The sequence below is a fragment of the Mesocricetus auratus genome, unplaced genomic scaffold (assembly GCF_017639785.1).
Source record: "Mesocricetus auratus isolate SY011 unplaced genomic scaffold, BCM_Maur_2.0 Super-Scaffold_100003, whole genome shotgun sequence".
Classification (NCBI taxonomy): Eukaryota; Metazoa; Chordata; class Mammalia; order Rodentia; family Cricetidae; genus Mesocricetus; species Mesocricetus auratus.
In genome coordinates, this window is record NW_024429188.1 from 16,682,533 (window position 1) to 16,702,688 (window position 20,156).

The 20,156-nt window shown below is 38.5% G+C and overlaps 1 protein-coding gene across 2 annotated transcripts in view; it reads right to left on the reverse strand.

Moving 5' to 3' along the window:
- Positions 1-20,156, reverse strand: part of Pir (pirin) — a 101,053-nt gene that overhangs the window by 68,211 nt on the left and 12,686 nt on the right. For both annotated transcript variants that reach the window (XM_040744079.1, XM_040744078.1), the window contains exon 3: positions 17,635-17,727. In XM_040744079.1, coding sequence (XP_040600013.1) covers positions 17,635-17,727 — 93 coding nt within the window. The remainder of the gene's footprint in view (positions 1-17,634; positions 17,728-20,156) is intronic.

A 20,156-nucleotide genomic window follows, 5' to 3' on the forward strand; every position in this document is an offset into this window, starting at 1 on the left:
AGGCTTCAAGTGTGTGGGGGTCAAGATGCAAGGTTCTCTCGCATGGCTTATTTAAACTAGTTAATCTGCATGCACCTATAACCCCTGAAAGAGTTACTATTAAGCCAGCAGCTGTAAAGGGCATAGGAATGGTTCTCTGAATACTACCCACCTCAGGCTTAACAGTAACAATGATGGACAGTCTCATAACTGGATGCATTTTTCATACTTCAGTTGTCTCTGTGTATTCTCTTTAAACCTTAAAATGATTATCCTTTATCTTGAAAACTTTATTTAAAATTGTCATTAGCAATTATTATTATTATACAAGTGAACCAGAAGAATGAAATATCTGATTAAAATCCCAATATCCACTGTTGGGATTTTAATTTTCACTCAGGTATACCAGACCGAGTAAAAGGTGCTTTTTAATTTAAAAATCATTTTTAAAAATCAGTAATTACAAATTAATTATCCTTTCTACCAACCTCTTAAACTAACAACTTTTACCAACTCTCTAAACCCTAACTTGTAAAACCACAAAAAGAAAAAGAATAACACTATATTTTTCAAAAGAAAGCCAAAACAAATTCCCAAGAATATGTTTTCAGTAGCTATCAAATACTGCATCATCAATCACCGTCATCATTATTATATGTGTAAGGATGTTTTGCCTGCATACGTGTCTTGTGTACCATATGCATGTTTGGGTGCTGTTGGAGGACTCGAGAAGGCATAAGACCCCCTGAAATTGGAGTTGTGGCAGTTGAGAGTCACCAAGTGGGTGCTGGGATAACCTAAAGGTGGTGACAGAATTCTATTGGGTAGGGTTCATGACGAATGCATAGAAGAAATGGATATGAACAAGAGCATTCATCTCTCTCTGCTTCCTGACTTGATGCAGCATAACTGCCACCTCAAGCTCCTGCCATCATGCCTTCCGCACCATGGTGGATTATGACATAAGCTCAAACTATAAGCAAATAAACCCTTCTTTCTTTGGGTTGTTTTTATTGGGTGTTATAGGAAAAGATGGGAATGTGCCAGGGAAAAGGGTACCAGTGACAGTGGGCAAGAAGGTTATTCCATGAAGACATGGAGGCTAATAAATGAGTAAAAAATCAAGAGTGGGGAGAAGTTTCCTTCACTCCTATCCAGATCTCCCTGTTCTATCTCCCTGCTTATATGCAGGGAGTACCCCCACTTCCCCCTTTTCTACCCGCATGCCACATAGTAGTTGGGGAAGGGGAAAAATGAGAACAATGTAAAATGACACATACATTTGAAGATGCCATGATGAGTCTCTTACCTCGTATGTTTACCTAGAAAGTTAATTAAACAAGAAAATGTCTAATATATAAAAATTAAATATAAGTATGGAAGAAGCAGCAGGTTAAATAAGAATTATATTTTACACTTGATCATGGACAAAAGGCCAAGAAGTGGTAATAATTATATGTTAAAGTAGTCAAATACAACAATACATTTAAATTCATCAAATGAAATTTCATCCTGTGATTATTAGTCTACATAGAGATGTCCATACGTATATATATGGACAATGTCAATGCTAGTCATCTGAAGATGATAAATGCATACATGGGTTATTATTTTCTTTCCACTGTTGTGATAATTTGAATTTTCTATAATGAATAATCCCCCAACAGAAACATGCATTCTTATTCTGAAAACAGTAAAAATGAGTGCTATGGATTGGTCATTATAGATTTGCTCCCCAGCTAAATGAGCAGGGCTGGGCGGGAAGGCAACAGCAAGCATGATTCTCTGTGCTTCCATGTGAGGATAACGTAGCACAGACTTTCTCATGGACAGTATTTAATTTTTATGGAGGCACTCATGCCAGAATGGGAATAAAGCATTTGGGATTCGATAAGAACTTTAAGGGGACAGATAGCAAGCTCCCGATTTTCAAAGAAGCAGTGTCTACAATTGCTTTCCTGTTTTTGCTACAGATGGATTTTCAACTAAAATAATTGCAGGAAGAAAGGCAATTTCCCTTTTGCTTGGGCTGAGGCTCTCCTTTGGGCTCTCAAAGAAGACCCTCTTAAATCACAGCCACAGATTATCTTCAATTACTCAAGCATGAAGTCTTTCACTTTGCAAGCCATAACCATTATACAGACACACATATATGTGTGTGTTATATGTTCATACACATATGCACATCTATACATAGAGAGATAACTTGAAAAGTAAATTGTGATATGACTCATTTGCACATGAAAATATATTTAAGAGAAGGTTATTTTCAAGTTTGGTTTCAGGGAGCACTTGCAAACGGTTCTTAGAGCATGGAAAGAAAGTCATACCCCTTTTCCTGATGCTTTCCCCAATGTGCCCTTCCTCTTTTCCCTGGTAATACAAAAGAAAACATCGTTTGTTATAAAATCTGAGTTAGAGACATCTGGCCAGTGACGCTTTACTGGATGTACCACACCTATCTTTCAAAGCTTAAAGCAAAAATTCTCCAGGTTCCAAAGAAAGTGTTGACATTTTATTTAGTATAGTCTTTTGTTTTGTTTATTTATTTATTGCTAGTTGTCATAGATGCTTGACAGCAACTTTGTGTATGAGCTGTTGTCTGTAGAAGAACTTTAAACAAAAAAGAAAAACCTCAAGCAGCTACTTTTGAGAGTTGAGACAAGCCAGATGATCTTTTAGGGCATTATGTAATCACAAACACCTGGAGAATTGCCGCTGGTGGTTGTTGAATTGTGTTATGGTTAAACTCAAGAGTAGCGCGCATCCAATTAAGTAATAAGTTTGTAATCTGAACCAGGTGTTTCCTCTGAGTACTTGATATGCTGCTGGGTCTCCTGCCTTCCTTTCCTCCTAGTCTTTTCCACGGGTCTTCAAGTATTTTGCTGCCTTGTAAGTTCCTAAGTCTTTGGCTGTTTGTGTTTGGAGTGAGAAAGGTACAAACTCACATTGTGATGAAAGAAAAGTGTCATTTACCATGAGAAGTGTGAGAAAGGCGTATCTCAGGGAATTGTCAATTAATTCAGAAGAATTCCCAACAAGAGAAACTACAGTTCCTTGTTTCTTTCTGGCTGGCATGTACAAAGAAGAGCAAGGAGAAGAGGCCCCGTTGTGTGTCTGGTTAAAACACACACACACACACACACACACACACACACACACACACACACACACACACACAAGATTTACCCTGTAAACCAAAAGTTCCGTACATTATAAGGAAGATCATATTTCCTTTTCATTTATTTTTGCCTTAAAATGGTGACTTTTTTCTAGTGGTAGCCGTGTATACAAAAAAAATAAGAAAAGAAAAGAAAGAAAAACAAAACAAAACCACCACGAGTTGAGGTCATGGCTGACAAGAGATGCTAGCAAGGAGCACATTGTGTAATAGAAACTGTGAACTGTCCTCAAGGACAGAAAAACGATGTGTGAATTCCTACACTTAAGGACCCCCAAAATGAAAATGTGAACAATGCCTCTGAAACCTGAAAATTCAGACACAATTAACTACTTGTCCAACACTAATCTCATATACACACCTTCGCAAGTCCCCAAAGGTGGTCATAACAACAATTTTAAAAATAAACAAATAAATAAAAGAAATGGGATGGGCACACAGTTCAGATATCCAGCCAATGGGCAAATACAAGAAGTGTGTAGTTCCTCTGATCCTACCTTGACGTGGCCCTATCAAAAGCCAACACAGGGGCCGAGCCTTCAAGAACTCCTGCCTCACTGCTCCCTAATGGTGAGGCTATCTCTGCATCTAGAAGCTATTCAGGTTTAGGTCTGCTTTGAATCACCAGGTTGCTATCTTCGAGTTGTGAGCTATGGAGTGAAGTCCTTTACTTTCTCTTATTGGATCAGTGAAGTCATATACAACCTGGACCTAAAAGTTATGCACCTCGAGTATGGTCAGAACAAAATGATGACATGTGGCCAGGAGCCCAGCACATGTTCAGTAAGTTCTAGAGTTAGCATATTCATCACGTCTCCTTGGGCAGGGTTCCCATCTGTAAGTCCTCCTTCAGATCCTCCCTCACGCTTCGTAAAGTGTATTTCCCAACATTCTCATGATTCCATTTGTCACTTCATTCAGGCCTCATTTCAAATATCACACACTGAATGAAGCCATCTTGTTCTACTCTATCCTACACTGAATTGTTTCTTCTCAGCTTTTTCACTACAGGACACTACATTGTAAAACTATTCATTTATTGGCTGTCTAAAAGAATATAAGATCCAAGAAGGCTGGGACTTTAAAGCATACTTATTAGTGTAAACAATGGAATTCACTGTGTCTGACTTACATTCTCATCAACAGTGGCTAAGTGTTTCATTTCCTCCTGCATCTTCACCAGCATCTGTTGTTGTTTGTGGTCTTTATGATACCCATCCTGACTAGGGAGAAGCAATCTCAACCCAAGTGTGATTTGCATTTCCATGATAGCTAAGGAGAGTTAGCATGTCTTTCATGTATTTGATGCCCATTTGTACTTCTATTGAAAACTCTTTGTGCAATTGTTTGCTCATTATATTGATCAGATCATTTGTTTTGGTATCCATTTCCTGAATATTTTTTATTTTTGTTTTGTTTTTGTTTTCAAGACAGGGCTTCTATGTATAGCCCTGGCTGTCCAGGAACTCACTTTTTAGACCCAGGCTGGCCTTGAACTCACTGAAATCCGCCTGCCTCTGTCCCACCAAATACATGTACCACCACTGCCCAGCTCTGAATTCTGTCTATATTCTGTACATCAATCCCTCTGACATGGAGATTCATCTGAGGATAAATAATTAGCAAACTTTTCCCCATTCTGTAGCCTGTCTCATCACTCTCTTGATTATTTCTTTGTCGTACAAAAGCATTTTTAATTTGATGCAATCCCATTTGCCAGTTCTTGCTGTTGTCTCCTGAGCCACTTGGTTGTATTCAGAAAGATATTGTGCATGACTACATCTTGAAGCACTTTCAGAAGAGACTTTTTTTTAATCTCTTCACTGTGCCCTGCATCCAGCTGTCACTGAAGATGTATTGAATACATTAATGCATCTTGGATTTGCATAATCTTTCAGCATTTCTTAAGCATCTGGCCCTGGGTATATACCATAATCTACATATTATTATTGTGGTTCAGTGTCATTAAGGTTACACTGTAACAACAGCAGAGCAAGAAACTAAAGCAACATTTTCTGTTTCTGAGAATGAAGCCATTTTTACCAGCCCATGTCGCCTCACAAACACTGATGCCTTCACATAGGTGTTGCAAACACAGTGGCTGCCTCTGAGGAGAGATCTGACAAGAGATGCAACAGCAGCCACAACAGTAGGGATTTCATGAAAGTAACAAGAGGACGTTGCCAGCTCAGGTGCATCAGCCATTCCAGGCAAAGATGAAATCCTAGGAATGTAGGTATGTAAGCCTTATGATTCCTGAGTGAAACGATGGGGTTGACTAAGAGACCCAAAGCTACGGTACCCTAAGGTGAGGTGACATGCAAGAGCTTTACTTGATAACTTCCAGCTACAAATAATGAAGACACTGACTTACTTTCCTCATAGCTTACACTGCTCCTATTCTTGAACATCTTTCAAGTCTACTTATTTTCCTTCCATCCTGATTAAAATGTCTGACATGCATGTCAAGCTTCTGTAACAATCGAATTCATAAACCTAATGACTCAGGCAGGTTGAATCACAGACCCCCTCAGTCCTTCCACCTGCTGCTAGATGTCCGGAGGCAGGGCATCCCTTCCTTTTCAAACTCAGGTGCTCAATCATAGGAGGAACTCTTCAGACAAAACTTCTCATAGGGGCTCACAGAGACTCAACTAACAGCCAGGAGCCTGCGTGGGATCAAACCAGGCTCTTCTGCATATATATGTGACAGTTGTGTATCTTGGTCATCTTGTAGGATTCCTAACAGTGGGAACAGAGGATGTCTCTGACTCTTTTGTTGGCTTTTGGGACCCTACTCATACTGAGTCACCTTGCCCAGCCTTAATACATGGAGAAGTGCTTAGTCTCACTGCAACCTGATATGCCATGTTTTGTTGATACTCGTGAGAGACCTGCCCTTTTCTAAACAGAAAAGGAAAAGTGAGTGGGGCGGGCAGAAGGGAGGTGGCAAGGAGGGACTGGGAGGAGAGGATGGAGGGGAAACTGCAGTCAGCATGTAAAAACTAAATTAATTAAAAAACAACAAAAAACTTTCCCCTGATTCCCCATCTAACCACCAGTCAGCTGCCTACCTGCCATTTCTTGCCTCCTGTAAAAATGTGGGAAAGGGGCTCACTTCTACTGTTTTACCTTCCAGGTTATACTGAAGGTCTCAAGTGAATGATTTCCCACAAGCTATGATTACTCAGACTTTGGGCACACAGCAGCATTCTAGCCCCACCCAGTGGAGAAGTCAGTAGCTACAACGTGTTGCTAAAGAGACCCCTGCCGACTCAAATGATATGTACTGTACATCTACAGCAGTGATTCTCAACCTGTGGGTCAAGACCCCTCGAGTCAGTTTCTCAGGGTTTGCATATCAGATATCCTGAATATCAGATACTTCCATTATGATTCATAGCAGTCACAAAATTATAGTTATGAGGCAACAGTGAAATAACTTTACGGTTGGGGTCACCTCAACATGAAGAACTGTGCTAAAGGGTTGCAGCACTAGGAAGGCAGAGAACCACTGGTCTAGTCAGGCCCTATTAAATTAGATGCAGGCCTTTCTAATAGCTGCATTCATAAGCAAATATGTCTTTCAGCATGAGAATGGTGCCTGTGCTTAAGGACCTAGCATCATGAGACAAGATGGCATCTGGTCATGAAGGGGCCACTCTGTTGTGGACTAGAAGGGAGTTATTCAACTTGGTTCAGCCTATAGTTAAAAACTATCAGAGAGGCTTCTGGAAATGAAGTGAGTTTCCCTTTTACACACAAACTACTGGGAAGGTTTGGAGTTTCTCCTCTTGGCCACTGAGTAGTCTTCCCAGGCAGAAATTATGTTTTAATGATTTCTCTTTATTATAATCCCCCATCTCCCTATTTTCTACCTGAAAATTCCAGGAATATGCCAAGGAATGGTGGTGCAAACCTTTAATCCCAGGACTCAGGAGGCAGAGGCAAGTGGATCTCTGTGAGTTCAAGACCAACCTGGTCTACAGAGCAAATTCCAGGACAGCCAGGACAGTTGTTACACAGAGAAACCCTGTTTTGGAAAAATAACAACAAAAACTCTAGGAACATAATATGTAATACATAATACAGTGGGTGTGGTGGACAGAAAAAAATTCATTGAGAAATTATTCAAACTGTTTTCAACGAATAATTCCATTGAACTGATACTCTTCCCTGTACAACCTATGTTCGCTGTCATAGATCAGGTTTTAATTCTTTTTTGGCACAAGGTTGTTCTGGGCATCGTTGGGTCAGATATGTCTGACAGATCTCCTTTACAGCTTTAGGAAGTAAAATAAATGATTTTAAATATCTGGGTAAAACTAACTTGATCCATTTCCTCAAAATACTGAAAGTTCAGAGAAGCAAGACCATTATTTGGCACTTTCAGGTAAGTAAATTTGGGTCCCTGGTCCCAGACAGAGTCAGTTCCTGTAGTAAGTTTAACAGCAGTCCTGGCTACTACCCACCAGATGGCAGTAGCACTCAGAGCCATAACCAGAAAAGGCTGGACTTTTTGGAAGGACCCTAGTAGACAAAATTACCTGCAACTGAGATCCACTGACACAGACAATACTCTACCAAAAGCTAAATTTCTGGGCTTAAGATGCATCTAGTTTGAACAAATTATGTCATGTTGGGAGTTTCTGGATGTAGCAGTGCTTATTGGTTCAAAACTAGAGACCAACCTGGCTTAACCTTAAATGCTTTCCTTAGCAATGACCCAAACTTTAGAGTACATTCCATCACGTGTCTCAGGCCTCACTAAACCCTTATACACACAGTTTCTAAGTCTGATAGGGCTACTTGCAGTTTCTACTACATGTCCTCTACTTTTACCTTCACTGTCCATAGAATCAATTTTATTCCTTAAGGCCCTACTAAATGGCCAAGTTTATGTTTGTTTAGTTTGGTTTGGTATAGTTTTTGAAGCTTGAGGACAACTTTATTATAGTCTACAAGAAAGACACCCCAGGGCAAGCAAGCTGTAAATCATGGCAACTACCTCCAGGAAAAGAATAGAGAAGAGAAGAAAAAGTAAAATAAAATCATGCTACTTGAGTTAAGCCAACATAAAGGTTAGCCGAGCAGCAGTGGGCAGCCACATGGAATGGAGGGAGGATTTAGAGAAAGAATAAGGGAGACTAAAGTGTTAGGGAAATGCATGCTTAGACAAGAAATACAAAGAAGAAAAGGACAGTTACATCTTCCTGAGTAATTCAGAAAAGCAGGCAGGGTTACAAAGCAACATAGCTATGTTTGGTAAGAGACTGTGTTAGGGGCAGAAACTCTGGGAAGGAAATATACTATCTCATTAAAGGGATAATTATTCTTGCCCTCTAACACAGCTAAAGACCAGTCTTCCTCAGGGCGCTGCTGCATTCCAGAGGAGTGGGCCATTAGCCAGCTCACTGACCTTGCCCAGATGGAATGATAGGTCTCCACTCAGACCAAAGGTTCTATTTTCTTGGTCACATAGTTTCCTTTAATGGTTTTTTATTGCTACTCCAGCATTGTCTCCTCTGAAGGAGTAACCCTAAAGTCATTTAGGAGATGGACTGAAATCGGGGGTTATGCATCTAAAACATTTTCATCACGAAAATCTGGAGATCCTGTTTCTAAGTTACCCACCAGAAGGTCTCAGTGTCTGTACTGGAGGTCTAGTCCCCACCGATACATCCACCTACATGGATAGCCTCTAGGCAGGGTGCTCATTGAGGAGATGAGAAACCAGGGCTCCTTTCTGACATTCCTGGCCAGAGAACCAAGGACATTTCTCCTGCCATGAGCTGACTGTTCAGCTTCTACCTCCTGTTCTCATCATTCCCCCTCTGAAGATGATACCCTCTCTGAGTGGCCAGGGTTTAATTGAAACTTCTCACACTTTTCTGATAGCAATGACAGTTTCTTCCACACTTGGACCATTAAGCATCTTCAACAGGACCTCTTTCATACCTCCTTAAACATTTCTTAAGTTTTGTGTAAACCGAAAGTCTTCTGCCCCCACTCCTAAACTCATATATGCACATGCACACACATACACAACTTTTTTTTTAACTAGGAAACATAGTTATGCTTTTACTTTGGCATTCTTTTCTACTAGTGGGACCCTATGATGATACCCCTATAATATGTTTCCTAGAAGAATCTGCCCATAGGTTAATCTTCCTATTACATACTGCTATATATTAGTAGCTTAGATGATTAACTAGAATAGAACACAAACTAGTCACATTTTATCCAGAAGAGACCCAAGTCACTCAGTAACATTCTTTGGAAGTAATGTTACCAATTTCTTAAGTGTCCTGCTGGAGACGACCCTTGTCTAGGCAAGAACCTCATCTAATTGTTACAATGTATGCTTTTTCTCTATCACCATCATCCAGTTTGGGTACTTTATTTTGATTGCTGTTCTTTATATATTGGTATCAAGGGGCATCTTACAGTGAGGATTGCTTTTGCAACCTTCCTATATAATCCTTTAGCTTCACTACAAGCAATGCCAAATCAACATAGATGGTTTTTTTTTTTTTTTTTGGTTTTACGAGACAGGGTTTCTCTGTTTTGGAGGCTGTCAGTCCAGCCTGGCCTCGAACTCACAAGAGATCCGCCTGCCTCTGCCTCCCGAGTGCTGGGATTAAAGGCGTGCGCCACCAACGCCCGGCTTCAACATATATGTTAAAAATCTACATGTTTGCCTATATTGGCAACTTCAGGACAAGTCCCAACCCTCTGCCCCCTCCAGTCAAATCATTAGCCAAAGGCAGATTTGTCAATTTGGCATTTTCTTTTATTACCATATTATCTCTATATTTCTTCCTCCGTTTCAATATCTACAACTCCCTTTTACCCCAAAGGTCTCAGACTGCATTAAACCATCATTGTTCCTATAGGCAGTCTTGTTTTTTTCTCATATCCATAGGAATAGCAGGATATCACTGTTAAAGGCACTATAAAATAATCATTGAACAATGAACAGTCTCTTTGATCTTGACAAAGTATCATTTCCCAATTTTCTCAAAATATTTTTCTTTGGCTTTTTGGGAGAGTCTCTTTCAGGTCAGGGTGGCCTCTAACTTCCTACTGTAGCAAAGGATGGCTTTGGCTTTGAGCAACTACCTCCTGCCTCCTTCCCCCAAGTGCTGGGATTACAGGTGTGTGACACCATGCCTGGCTCAGAATGTTTTCTATCTTTGCAAACTTTAGTGTTAAATTTAATCAAGCTTTTGTTTTCAACCGGAATCCAGCCATCTTGGAAGGGTTTGTGTTAGAAAATAATTCACAGCAAGCTTTACGAACAAGGCCGTGTGGAGACAGAAGGGCTGAGGTCTGTCACAAGTTGCAAGTGTGAATGACTAGGGCCTTTCCCTTCCTCTCCAGGATATTGTTCAGACATCGCCAGCAATGCTGCTGGCTACTAACCAGGAGTTATGAGCTTGGCTTTTCTGATGGGCACACCCTTGGAAACAGGGTGGTTTTGTCCTAACAAAAACCAAGGAACTTGCTGAGGCTTGTAGTTAAACTTTAAGATATATTTCTCAGCTTAATTGAGAACACAAACAGCATCCTAATATCTCCCCATGAAGCAGACATACTGGCTTAATTCTAACAGTTTTTTTTCTGGCTCCAAAAAATTTTACATAGATAAGTAGGTAGGTAGGTAGGTAGGTAGGTAGAGAGATGATAGAAAGACAGAAAGAAAGAAAGAAAGAAAGAAAGAAAGAAAGAAAGAAAGAAAGAAAGAAAATATTTCTATCAAGTCTGTTCCTTTAGGGAACCCTGATTAATACAATTACTGATGTGAGTGCTAAGAGCCAAATCTGGGTCCTGTCCAAAAGCAGCAGTTCTTACAATTTATGAGACCTATCCATAGTCCCTATAATATACTTTAATTAAACAAGAGTGACACACCACCTTGGTGTGCCCAGGACTGAGGGGTACACAGAAACATAAAACAAGAAAAGTCTTGCTTCTATAATTTGAAGGTGATTTTGAAAGGTACAAACCTCTCTTCTCAACAAGGTAGTTGAAAAACTCATCAGTAGTGTATGAAGTATTGATACCTCTTTTTTTAACTAAACTTTGGAAAGGCTTATCTAATCTTCATATCATCCAGTGTTTCTGACCATTATAGTAATGTCAGGCAAATTTAACATCAACCCTGAACAGAAATGGGCTAACTGCTCTGCCTGCTACTGCTTACCACTCAGGCCCTTTGAAAACATTTCCCGGAAATTTGGATTCCTGGCACGAAATTGTGTTGTGACCACTAGCTGTACTTCTTTCTCCAGGGTATGCCTTTTCTTTTACTTTTTTAGGCAAGTTTTTTGAAATGTTTTTATTCATGTATATTAACTAGGAAACATAACTGAAGCTTCTCACACTTTTCTGATAGCAATGACAGTTTCTTCCACACATAACGAGTTTCATTATGACAACTTCTCATGTGCATATTATTTATTCTGATCCCTCCCTTGCCTTCCTGTCTTCCCAGTTAGCCACACTTCTACTTTCATGGTTGTTTACCTTTTTTAATGATCCAATAAGTTTCATTTATTGGGATTGCTTAAAGAGAAGTGGTCAGGAAATAACAAAATAGAGATCTACATAAATATAAGCGTCTGAAGGCTGATTAGTCATGAACTGGGTAGAATCAAGTTTTTCACTCTTATCTGTCTCATAGAATCCTATCTGTCTTGTAGAATCCTAATAGTTCTGGTGTGGAAAGTCAACTAGACCAGCATTCTTACATTTAATTGCATATGTTGCTCACTCTATGGTGATGTTCTCAAATGACAGATTCAGCTCTAGTAGCCCTGAGGTGGAGTCTCAATATTCCAAGAGATAACATTGCTGACTCATGGACCCCACATGAGGCAGTGAGAATTTTATAAGATAATACTCTGTAGGGAACGTAAGGCAGTCGAAGATGGCGCTGAGGGGAAGTCAGATGGGCGAGTCCTGAGTTGTTTACAAAAAAAGATGATTGGTTGTCTAGATCAAACCAGATGAGGTCACTACATGAGCAGCTTGTATTCACTAGGTAAAGCAAAGGGCGCCTAAGTGTATGATAAGCCGACCTTTAAAACCATTGGCTGGCTGTTCTCCTGCTCTGTGGTTTTTTTCCTTTAAATGATGCTTGCTGTGTGGTAATAAACAAGTTCCTGCTTGACTAGACTCCCTGTTGCATCTGATTGTCTCTGAGATTCTGAGAGGCTGGGAAATAGGCGAACAGTGCATTTACTCTTCCTTGGACCCAGCTCAACCTTCTATGGTTGGGCTAAGACCCTGCAATACTCTAAGGAGTTATTTGGTTATGTGTAGCTATAAATTTTGAAAAGATGAGCTTGTGTTCAAAATATATTCATTATAATTCATACGTATGTGTTAGCATATCATTTTCACTTAAAAAGTAACCATGAGCTCCAAAATAGCACTATCTAAGTACCACTGATGCTGCTAAAACACAGATTGTGTGAATGTTCAGTGCATACTTGTGTTACTTGGGCATAACAAAATCACCTGGATCTGGGAACTTATCCCATCTTGCATAACCAATTGAACTAACTATCAAAAACATCCTTGTTCTGTAGTTTATATCTAGATTGTACCTAAGGGCTTATATTTGGAAGGATGCAAAGCAAGCATCACCCTTCTTATCACTATAGAAAACTCCTATCATTAAAAAGGGTTTGATTTCCTTAATATATAAAGAACTTCTATAAAACAACAATAACAACAAGAGTAGACTCTGTCCTTCCAAAGTTGAATTTAAATTGAATAAGAAATACATATAGTTCACAGGTTATTAATGACTGCACAAAGTGGGGGGCAAAGATATAAGTACCCACAATAAACAAATATCTTTAAGTCAAAATCAACCTTTTTAAAGAAAATCAACCTTGCTCAGAAAAAAATGTAAGTTAAAACTACAATGAGGTAGTTTTATTGTTAAAATGGCAAACACTTAAAAAAGTCAAGTAAATATATTGTATTGGTGGTGCTGATGGAAAGTATCTTCATATATCACCGATTGGTGCAATATGTCATGGCAGACACTTACCAAGATCATTAAAAAAATTTAGAGCAGGTGAGATGGTTCAAAGGGTAAAGGTGCTTGTCACTAAGTCTGGCAACGTGACCTGAGTAGAATCCACATAGTTAAAGGAGAGAACCAATTCTGGAAAGCTATTCTCTGACTTCTGACCTCCACACACAGACACAAACACAAACACACAATAAATAAATAAGTAAAGTAATTATATTTTTTGAAGAATGTTGGAATAACGGTATAATAATGTTACACATTTTTTTAAAAAAAAGGTAGCTTGATACCAGAAAAATCAAACAATAGCAATTACTACTTCTGGGTGGTAATGTAACATAACAGGTGATCCTAATGTTCTTTTTATTTCCAAGTCATTTATTTTTATTTTATATAGTACTCAGAATTTTCAAACTTTTGGCATTTAGATTGAGCTCCAGAGATGAAGTAGTAAGAGCCTAAAGTAGACTTGGCAGGCTTCATTTTCCATTTATAATTTCAAAAGATGTTTTATTTTATTTTGCATATATGGCTGTTTTGTGTGTGGTGTGATGTAACTGTACTGTGTACATGTCCGATGCCAAATGATGTCAGAAGAGGACACCCCTGGAACTAGAGTTTCAGATAGTTGTGAGGAATAGGAATGTGGGTGCTGGGAACTGAACCTAGGTCTTCTACAAGTGCAGCAAGTGTTCTTAACATCTAAGTCATTCCTATGGCCCTAAACTGCAGCTTTAAAAGTTAAATCCTGGCTTACCTACACTTTGGGGGGGTAAAACTGACATAGTAATTTCTCATGATCTGAAGTAATGATATTCTATAAAACTATCATGATCCCTTAATTAACAAGTCCTGGGCCTGGCAGTGATGATGCATGCCTTTAATCTCAGCACTCAGGAGGCAGAGACAGGAGGATCTCAGTGAGTCAGAGGTCAGCCTGGTCTACAAAGCAAGTTCCAGAACAGCCAGAACAGAGAAATCCTGTTTCGAAAAACAAAATAAAACATTGAACAAGTCCTGAACCATTGGGTGCTAATGGTAATCTAAGATTGGTCTCTTTCAAGTTTCTGGCAACAATGACTTTGTCAGCCCATCTATAGTGATGAATTATTTACAATTTATTAAAGATTGCCTGAGAATTCAGAAAGCAAAGTCAGCCACAAGCCATAGAAGCCAGGCACACACCTTTAATCCCAGCAGCCAGAAACTAGGTCTCAGGATTAAGAGATAGACAGATCTCTGTGAGTCCAAGGTCACCCAGATGTACACAAGAGAATCAGTTTAAAATAGAATTATAGCTCACACCTTTAATCCCAGCACTATAGGGGTATAAAAGACATGAGCAATTATTCAGTATGGGGCATTCATTCTCCTGCCACGCTGAGGAGAGGTTACAGTCTGAGACTTAGTGAGAGCTCCTGGAGACAGGGTCAGCCCTTTCAGCCTGAAGTAGGGATTAAGAAGCTTGTGGCCAGCTGCTTTGCTTTTCTGGTATTCAGCTTAAGGTTTAAACCCCACTATCAGTCTCTGGGTCATTTCTTTTCCATGTTACACCCATCTATGTATGCCTCTATTGCAGTGGTTCTCAACCTTTCCATGCTGCAAACCTTTAATGCAACTCCTCATGTTGTGGTGACTCCCAACAGTAAAATTATTTGTGTTGCTACTCCATAACTGTAATTTTGTAACTGTTTTGATCATAATGTAAATAAATATCTGTGTTTTCTGGTGGTCTTAGGAGACCCCTGTGAAATGGTCATTCAACTCTCAAAGGGTCACAACTCACAGGTTGAGAAACACTGCTCTTATTCTATGTGTATTTGTATTTAAAGACACCCATATGTTATATATATTATTCACTGATGTTAATGAACTCTCTCAATCAACAGCACCAAGTCATACCTAAAAGACGTTTACTGAGTACACATATTTTCTCTGTGAACAAGGCACACTAACAGCCTTCTATGAAGGAGAGCTAGGTAGCAATCTGTGCAATGCTCAGGAATCATTTCGAATAGGAAGTGTACCAAAAGCAGGAAAATACAAGAAACGTGCCACTAAGGTTGCTAAAAGGACATCTTCCTACATTATGAGAGTTGTAACAACAAAGAAAGCACCGCCTTGTTACACCTCAGCAGGCAAAAGACTGCACTGGGCAGTTCTAACACCCTGAATTATCACCAAAGCTCTATACGTATTGATTTGGCAATTAGCAATGAATTTTCCAGGCAAGTAAACTCATAAATACAAAATCTACAAACAAGAATAAAATGTAATTACAGTGTAATTGAAGGGAAAATTCTTAATAATGGGAAAAGAACCAAACATCAATATTCTATTGCTAAGCTTCTTCAATAAGTTCTTTAAAGTTGAATATCATATGACTTACAAAGCAGTCCCCTTCCACGACATTTTACATAATGGAAACAAGTGCAATCTGTTCAGTAGTCATTTTGTTTAATATAGTCATTATCTTTAACAAGAGCCAGTTGCTGAGTGAATGCAGAGAAGTGTGGGCTATTCTAAACTGAAACAATTAATAATCCTCTTGAGCATGGTAAGGGGAGGTTGAGGTAATTCTTAACTCTAATGAAAGACAGCTGCTCAAGGCCACCATCAAGGTATACATGTATGTTAAACTGGTACAAACATAATGTCATTGGGACCAAATGGAGAAGCACATCTTCTTGGGATTGTTCAGAAAACATGATGGAGATACTAACAGGGGAAAGAACTTAAAGGATTTGCAAGATGGCAACCAGAGTTATGGAATTCTGGCAAATTGTTAGAATCAAATACAGGTATAGGGAAGATGAAAGCAAGGCTCCCATCATTGATGTAAAGTAGGACAGTGCAGCCAATGTGCTAGCAGAGGGAAGAACTTGAAGGCCAATGGATAAATGAAGCAACACAAATCTAAGTAGCCTTATCTTGCTTCTGGAAGCTTCTTGGTTAAATCTTTCCAAAGTTACATACAGTGATCAAATCTTTCCCTGTTTTTACTTCCTTAACTAGAGTACATACGGAAGTGAGCAAGGCTCAAGCCTCATTCTTTAGCCTCATCTCTGTCTTCTACCAACACTCCCCAACACACAGCACACCCCCGACATATGAAAGATCAGCCTCCACCAACACTTGTATGTTGGTAATATTGCACGGGTAAGTATTTATTCATTCACTAATTGGCTTTACAAATACACTAAGCCTTTAATGAACCCTGCTCTGTTTACCACAAATACAGATGGTTCTCATGAAGAAATGGCTAAACTTTGTAAAGTCTCAAAATGTATGTATGTGTGAAGAATCAAAACCATTGAAAATGCTACAATATTACATCGCACATCTATATTTCCTATCTGACGAAAACAGAAAGAAGTAGTGTCCAACAGAATCTCTAAATTTTGCAATTAAATTTATAAATATGTGAGTATGTCCATAAAATCTGAAATTTTAGACTGCTTCCTAATTCTTATATTTTTTATTGTGAGCCTAGCCTTTAATAGCTGAACCATCTCTCCAGAACTTGGCTCCCTAATTCTAATTCCTTGGAACTTAATATAAAACTCATTGAGTTCTTAGATTATATGTTGGTGTTTATAATATTATGCTACACAATGTTAAACATTTCTGTAAACTCTTGTGGAGAATCAGATTTTCTTTATAAAATGATTTAATCATGCTTTAGTTTCCTCTAGGTCCAGAAAATTATTTTAATTGTATATTTGTAAGAAGCTAATTCTTGCTCTTTAATAACTGCTCATACAGAAATGTCAGTGGAACACAAATTAAATAATAATAAAAACAAGTCAGCAAAGTAAAGACATCACAAGAAAAGTCACAGAATCAACTAACCTTGGCTCATAGGAGTTCAGAGACTGAACCGACAACCAGGGAGTCTGCATGGGACTGACCTAGGTCCCCTGCATATATGTGACAATTGTGTAGCTTGGTCTAAGTGTGGGACTCCTAACAGTAGGAACAGGGTCTGTCTCCAGCTTTTCTGACAGCCTTTGGGTCCCTTTTTCTCACACTGGATTATCTTGCCCAGCCTTAATACAAGGGTCTTACAGCAATGTGGTATCACATGCTTTGATATCCATGGGAAGCCTGCCCTTTTCTGATCAGTGGATGGGGTGTGGAGGCAGAGAGGAGATGGCAGGGAGCAAACTGGAGGAGAGGAGGGAGGGTAAATTTCAATCGGGATGTAAAATAAATACATAAATTTAATTAATAAAAAATTGTTTTAAAAATAGTATTCAAATTTAAGTATATTTCATTTTAAATCACTATAACAGCTACATAGAAGCCTATAGCAAGATACTTATAAACCAATTTTTGTCTCTATTCATTGCCTCTAATTGGATTTTCTATTAGAAATAAAAGTCAAATAAAAGACACATGCTCACAGTCAAATCTTGATACTTACTGTTTCAAAACCTCGGTGTGGGTGATCAGGAAACCCTCCTGGCCTTCCTCCTTTAAACTCATCAAACAGTAAAAATGGATCCAGATTTTTCAACTGGAATAATAAAAATTGACACATTAGATGTGGCTTTTAAGTCATGTACATGGTACAGGGGTACATTCATAGATATAACTTACAAAATTCATTGAATATGCACAGCTAGTGACCAATCTTCTAAAAGGCAAAATACATTGAGAAGGAAACAATGCATACACATAAGGATTTATCAACTACATTGGAATTGTCATTGTAAGAGAAGAGTAAACATTTCATGATTGTCTATGATGTAGTCAAATGTGTCATCAGTATGTAACAGATTGTTAGCTTTGTGAAGCAGGAGTCTATAAAGTCAATCTCTGAAATACTATTATGAGTGCTATCAAGGAAAACAACTTCACATATGGGAATGGGTGACATCAGGGAATCTGCTACCAGGGAAGTGACTTTTGAGCTGAGTCTTGAAGTACATGTTGGAGTTAATCAGAAAGGAGTGGAGAGAGAATGTTCCAGAAAGAAGAGGAGTAAACAAGATTGGTATGCTTGACGAAGTCTCTGTCCATCACTCATTGGAATTCCATGTGCACATAAAATTAAATGTTCCTGAATATTCTTGCACAGAAACAAATTTTCTCCATAATTTTATTTAATAAGCCTTAATTTCTTCTATTAACACGTTAATCTCATGTATCTGCATATATCCAATACTTGCTCTTCATTAAAATAGTTCTAATAGAAATGTCTATGGTGATACAAATCAAAAAGAGTAAATATTTAAATTTGACTATATGGTATTTAAAAATACATACTATGTCTCTATAGTACACATAGAATTATGACAAGAGATAGACAAAGGATTAAAGTTTTTGGTTTCTGAAACAAGTTCTTTGTATCTCAGACTGTCCTTAAACTCTTAATCCTTCTTCCTTCTAAGAGTTGGGATGAAAGATGTGCACCACCATAACTAACTATTTTTTTTAATCTTTTTTTTTTTGGTTTTTCAAAGCAGGATTTCCCTGTGTAGCTTTGGAGGCTGCCTTGCAACTAGCTCTTGTAGACCAGGCTGGTCTCGAACTCACAGAGATCCGCTTGCCCCTGCTTCCCAAGTGCTGGGATTAAAGGTATGTGCCACCACTGCCCAGCTTACAGTTCAAATCTTCAAGGAATTTGAATCTTATCCTGAAGGTAATAGGTTACAATTGGGAATTGAGATAATTAGGTCTAGAAAGATCAATCTACAGAGGACAGTGGATATTCAGTATTCTGAGCAGGAGCTAGGGGCAGAACTAAGATAATAGCAGTAGAGATGGGTAATCATTGAGTGATTAGGTAAAAATTATGAGGCAAGTAGGAAGACTATCAAATAAGTCCCAAATTTCTTGTCATGGTGCCTGGAAATACAGCAAATCCATTCAACAAATCAAGGAATATTAGAGAAGCAGCAGCCTTAAAATAGTTCTGAATTCATTTTAGATCTTGTTGAGTTTGAGATATCTACTATAAATATTATGCATATAAATATTAATATTTATGCAAAGGCTACTGAAAAATAACCTCATGGTAAGTCAATGAGTAGAAACAGCTGTGTTATCATCAAGGCTGTCTTGCTTGTTTTTTTTCTCATTTGTTTAGAAATTGTTATCAGCACCTTTGATTGAAGAAAGAAGTTTTACTGGAATATCCTTGAGTCTATTGATCAATTAATATTGATTTATCTTAATTATAAACATGTTATATCTGTTTTTTGTTTAATTGTGGTTTTTGAGACAGGGTTTCTCTGTGTAGCTTTGGAGCCTGTCCTGGAACTCGCTCTGTAGACCAACTCGGCCTCGAACTCACAGAGATCAGCCTGCCTCTGCCTCATGAGTACTGGGATTAAAGGTATGTGCCATCACTGCCCAGCTATAAACATGCTATATCTATTTAAATCTTTTAAATGTTCTTCAATAAGGAATTATAGTTTTCTTCACAGAGGTTCTCCATATATTTTAATTTTTCTGGCTAACATACTCTAATGGTATCATAAACTGCTCTTAAAATTATATTTTGAACAGTTTGCTGTTGGGAATTACAAATATGAATATATACATGACTTTTGAACACTGCTAAGCACTTACTAATTTTAGTAATTCCCCTGGAGCTTCTTTCGAGTTTTTTCTGAGATATTCATTTTACCGGTGTACTTACCAGTATGTTTCCCCAATAGTTCATAAAAAATAGTTTTAGCCTGACTTTAGTTTAAAACCACAAATTACAATTTTTCTAGGTTTTGCTGAGTTCAGCTGGCCTCTGCATCTTCTTTCTGGAACTTAGTTAAAACAGCGCACTCATGGTCTAACGAAACAAGGAGGACACTTACCCTGGGACTCATGGGTAACACACCTAAACATGGAGATGGGAACACACAGTCCTATTACAGGAAGGGAGCAAATATTTGAGAGCAAAAGTTCAACCAACACCCCTAAGCAAATAACTCGACCTTTTCT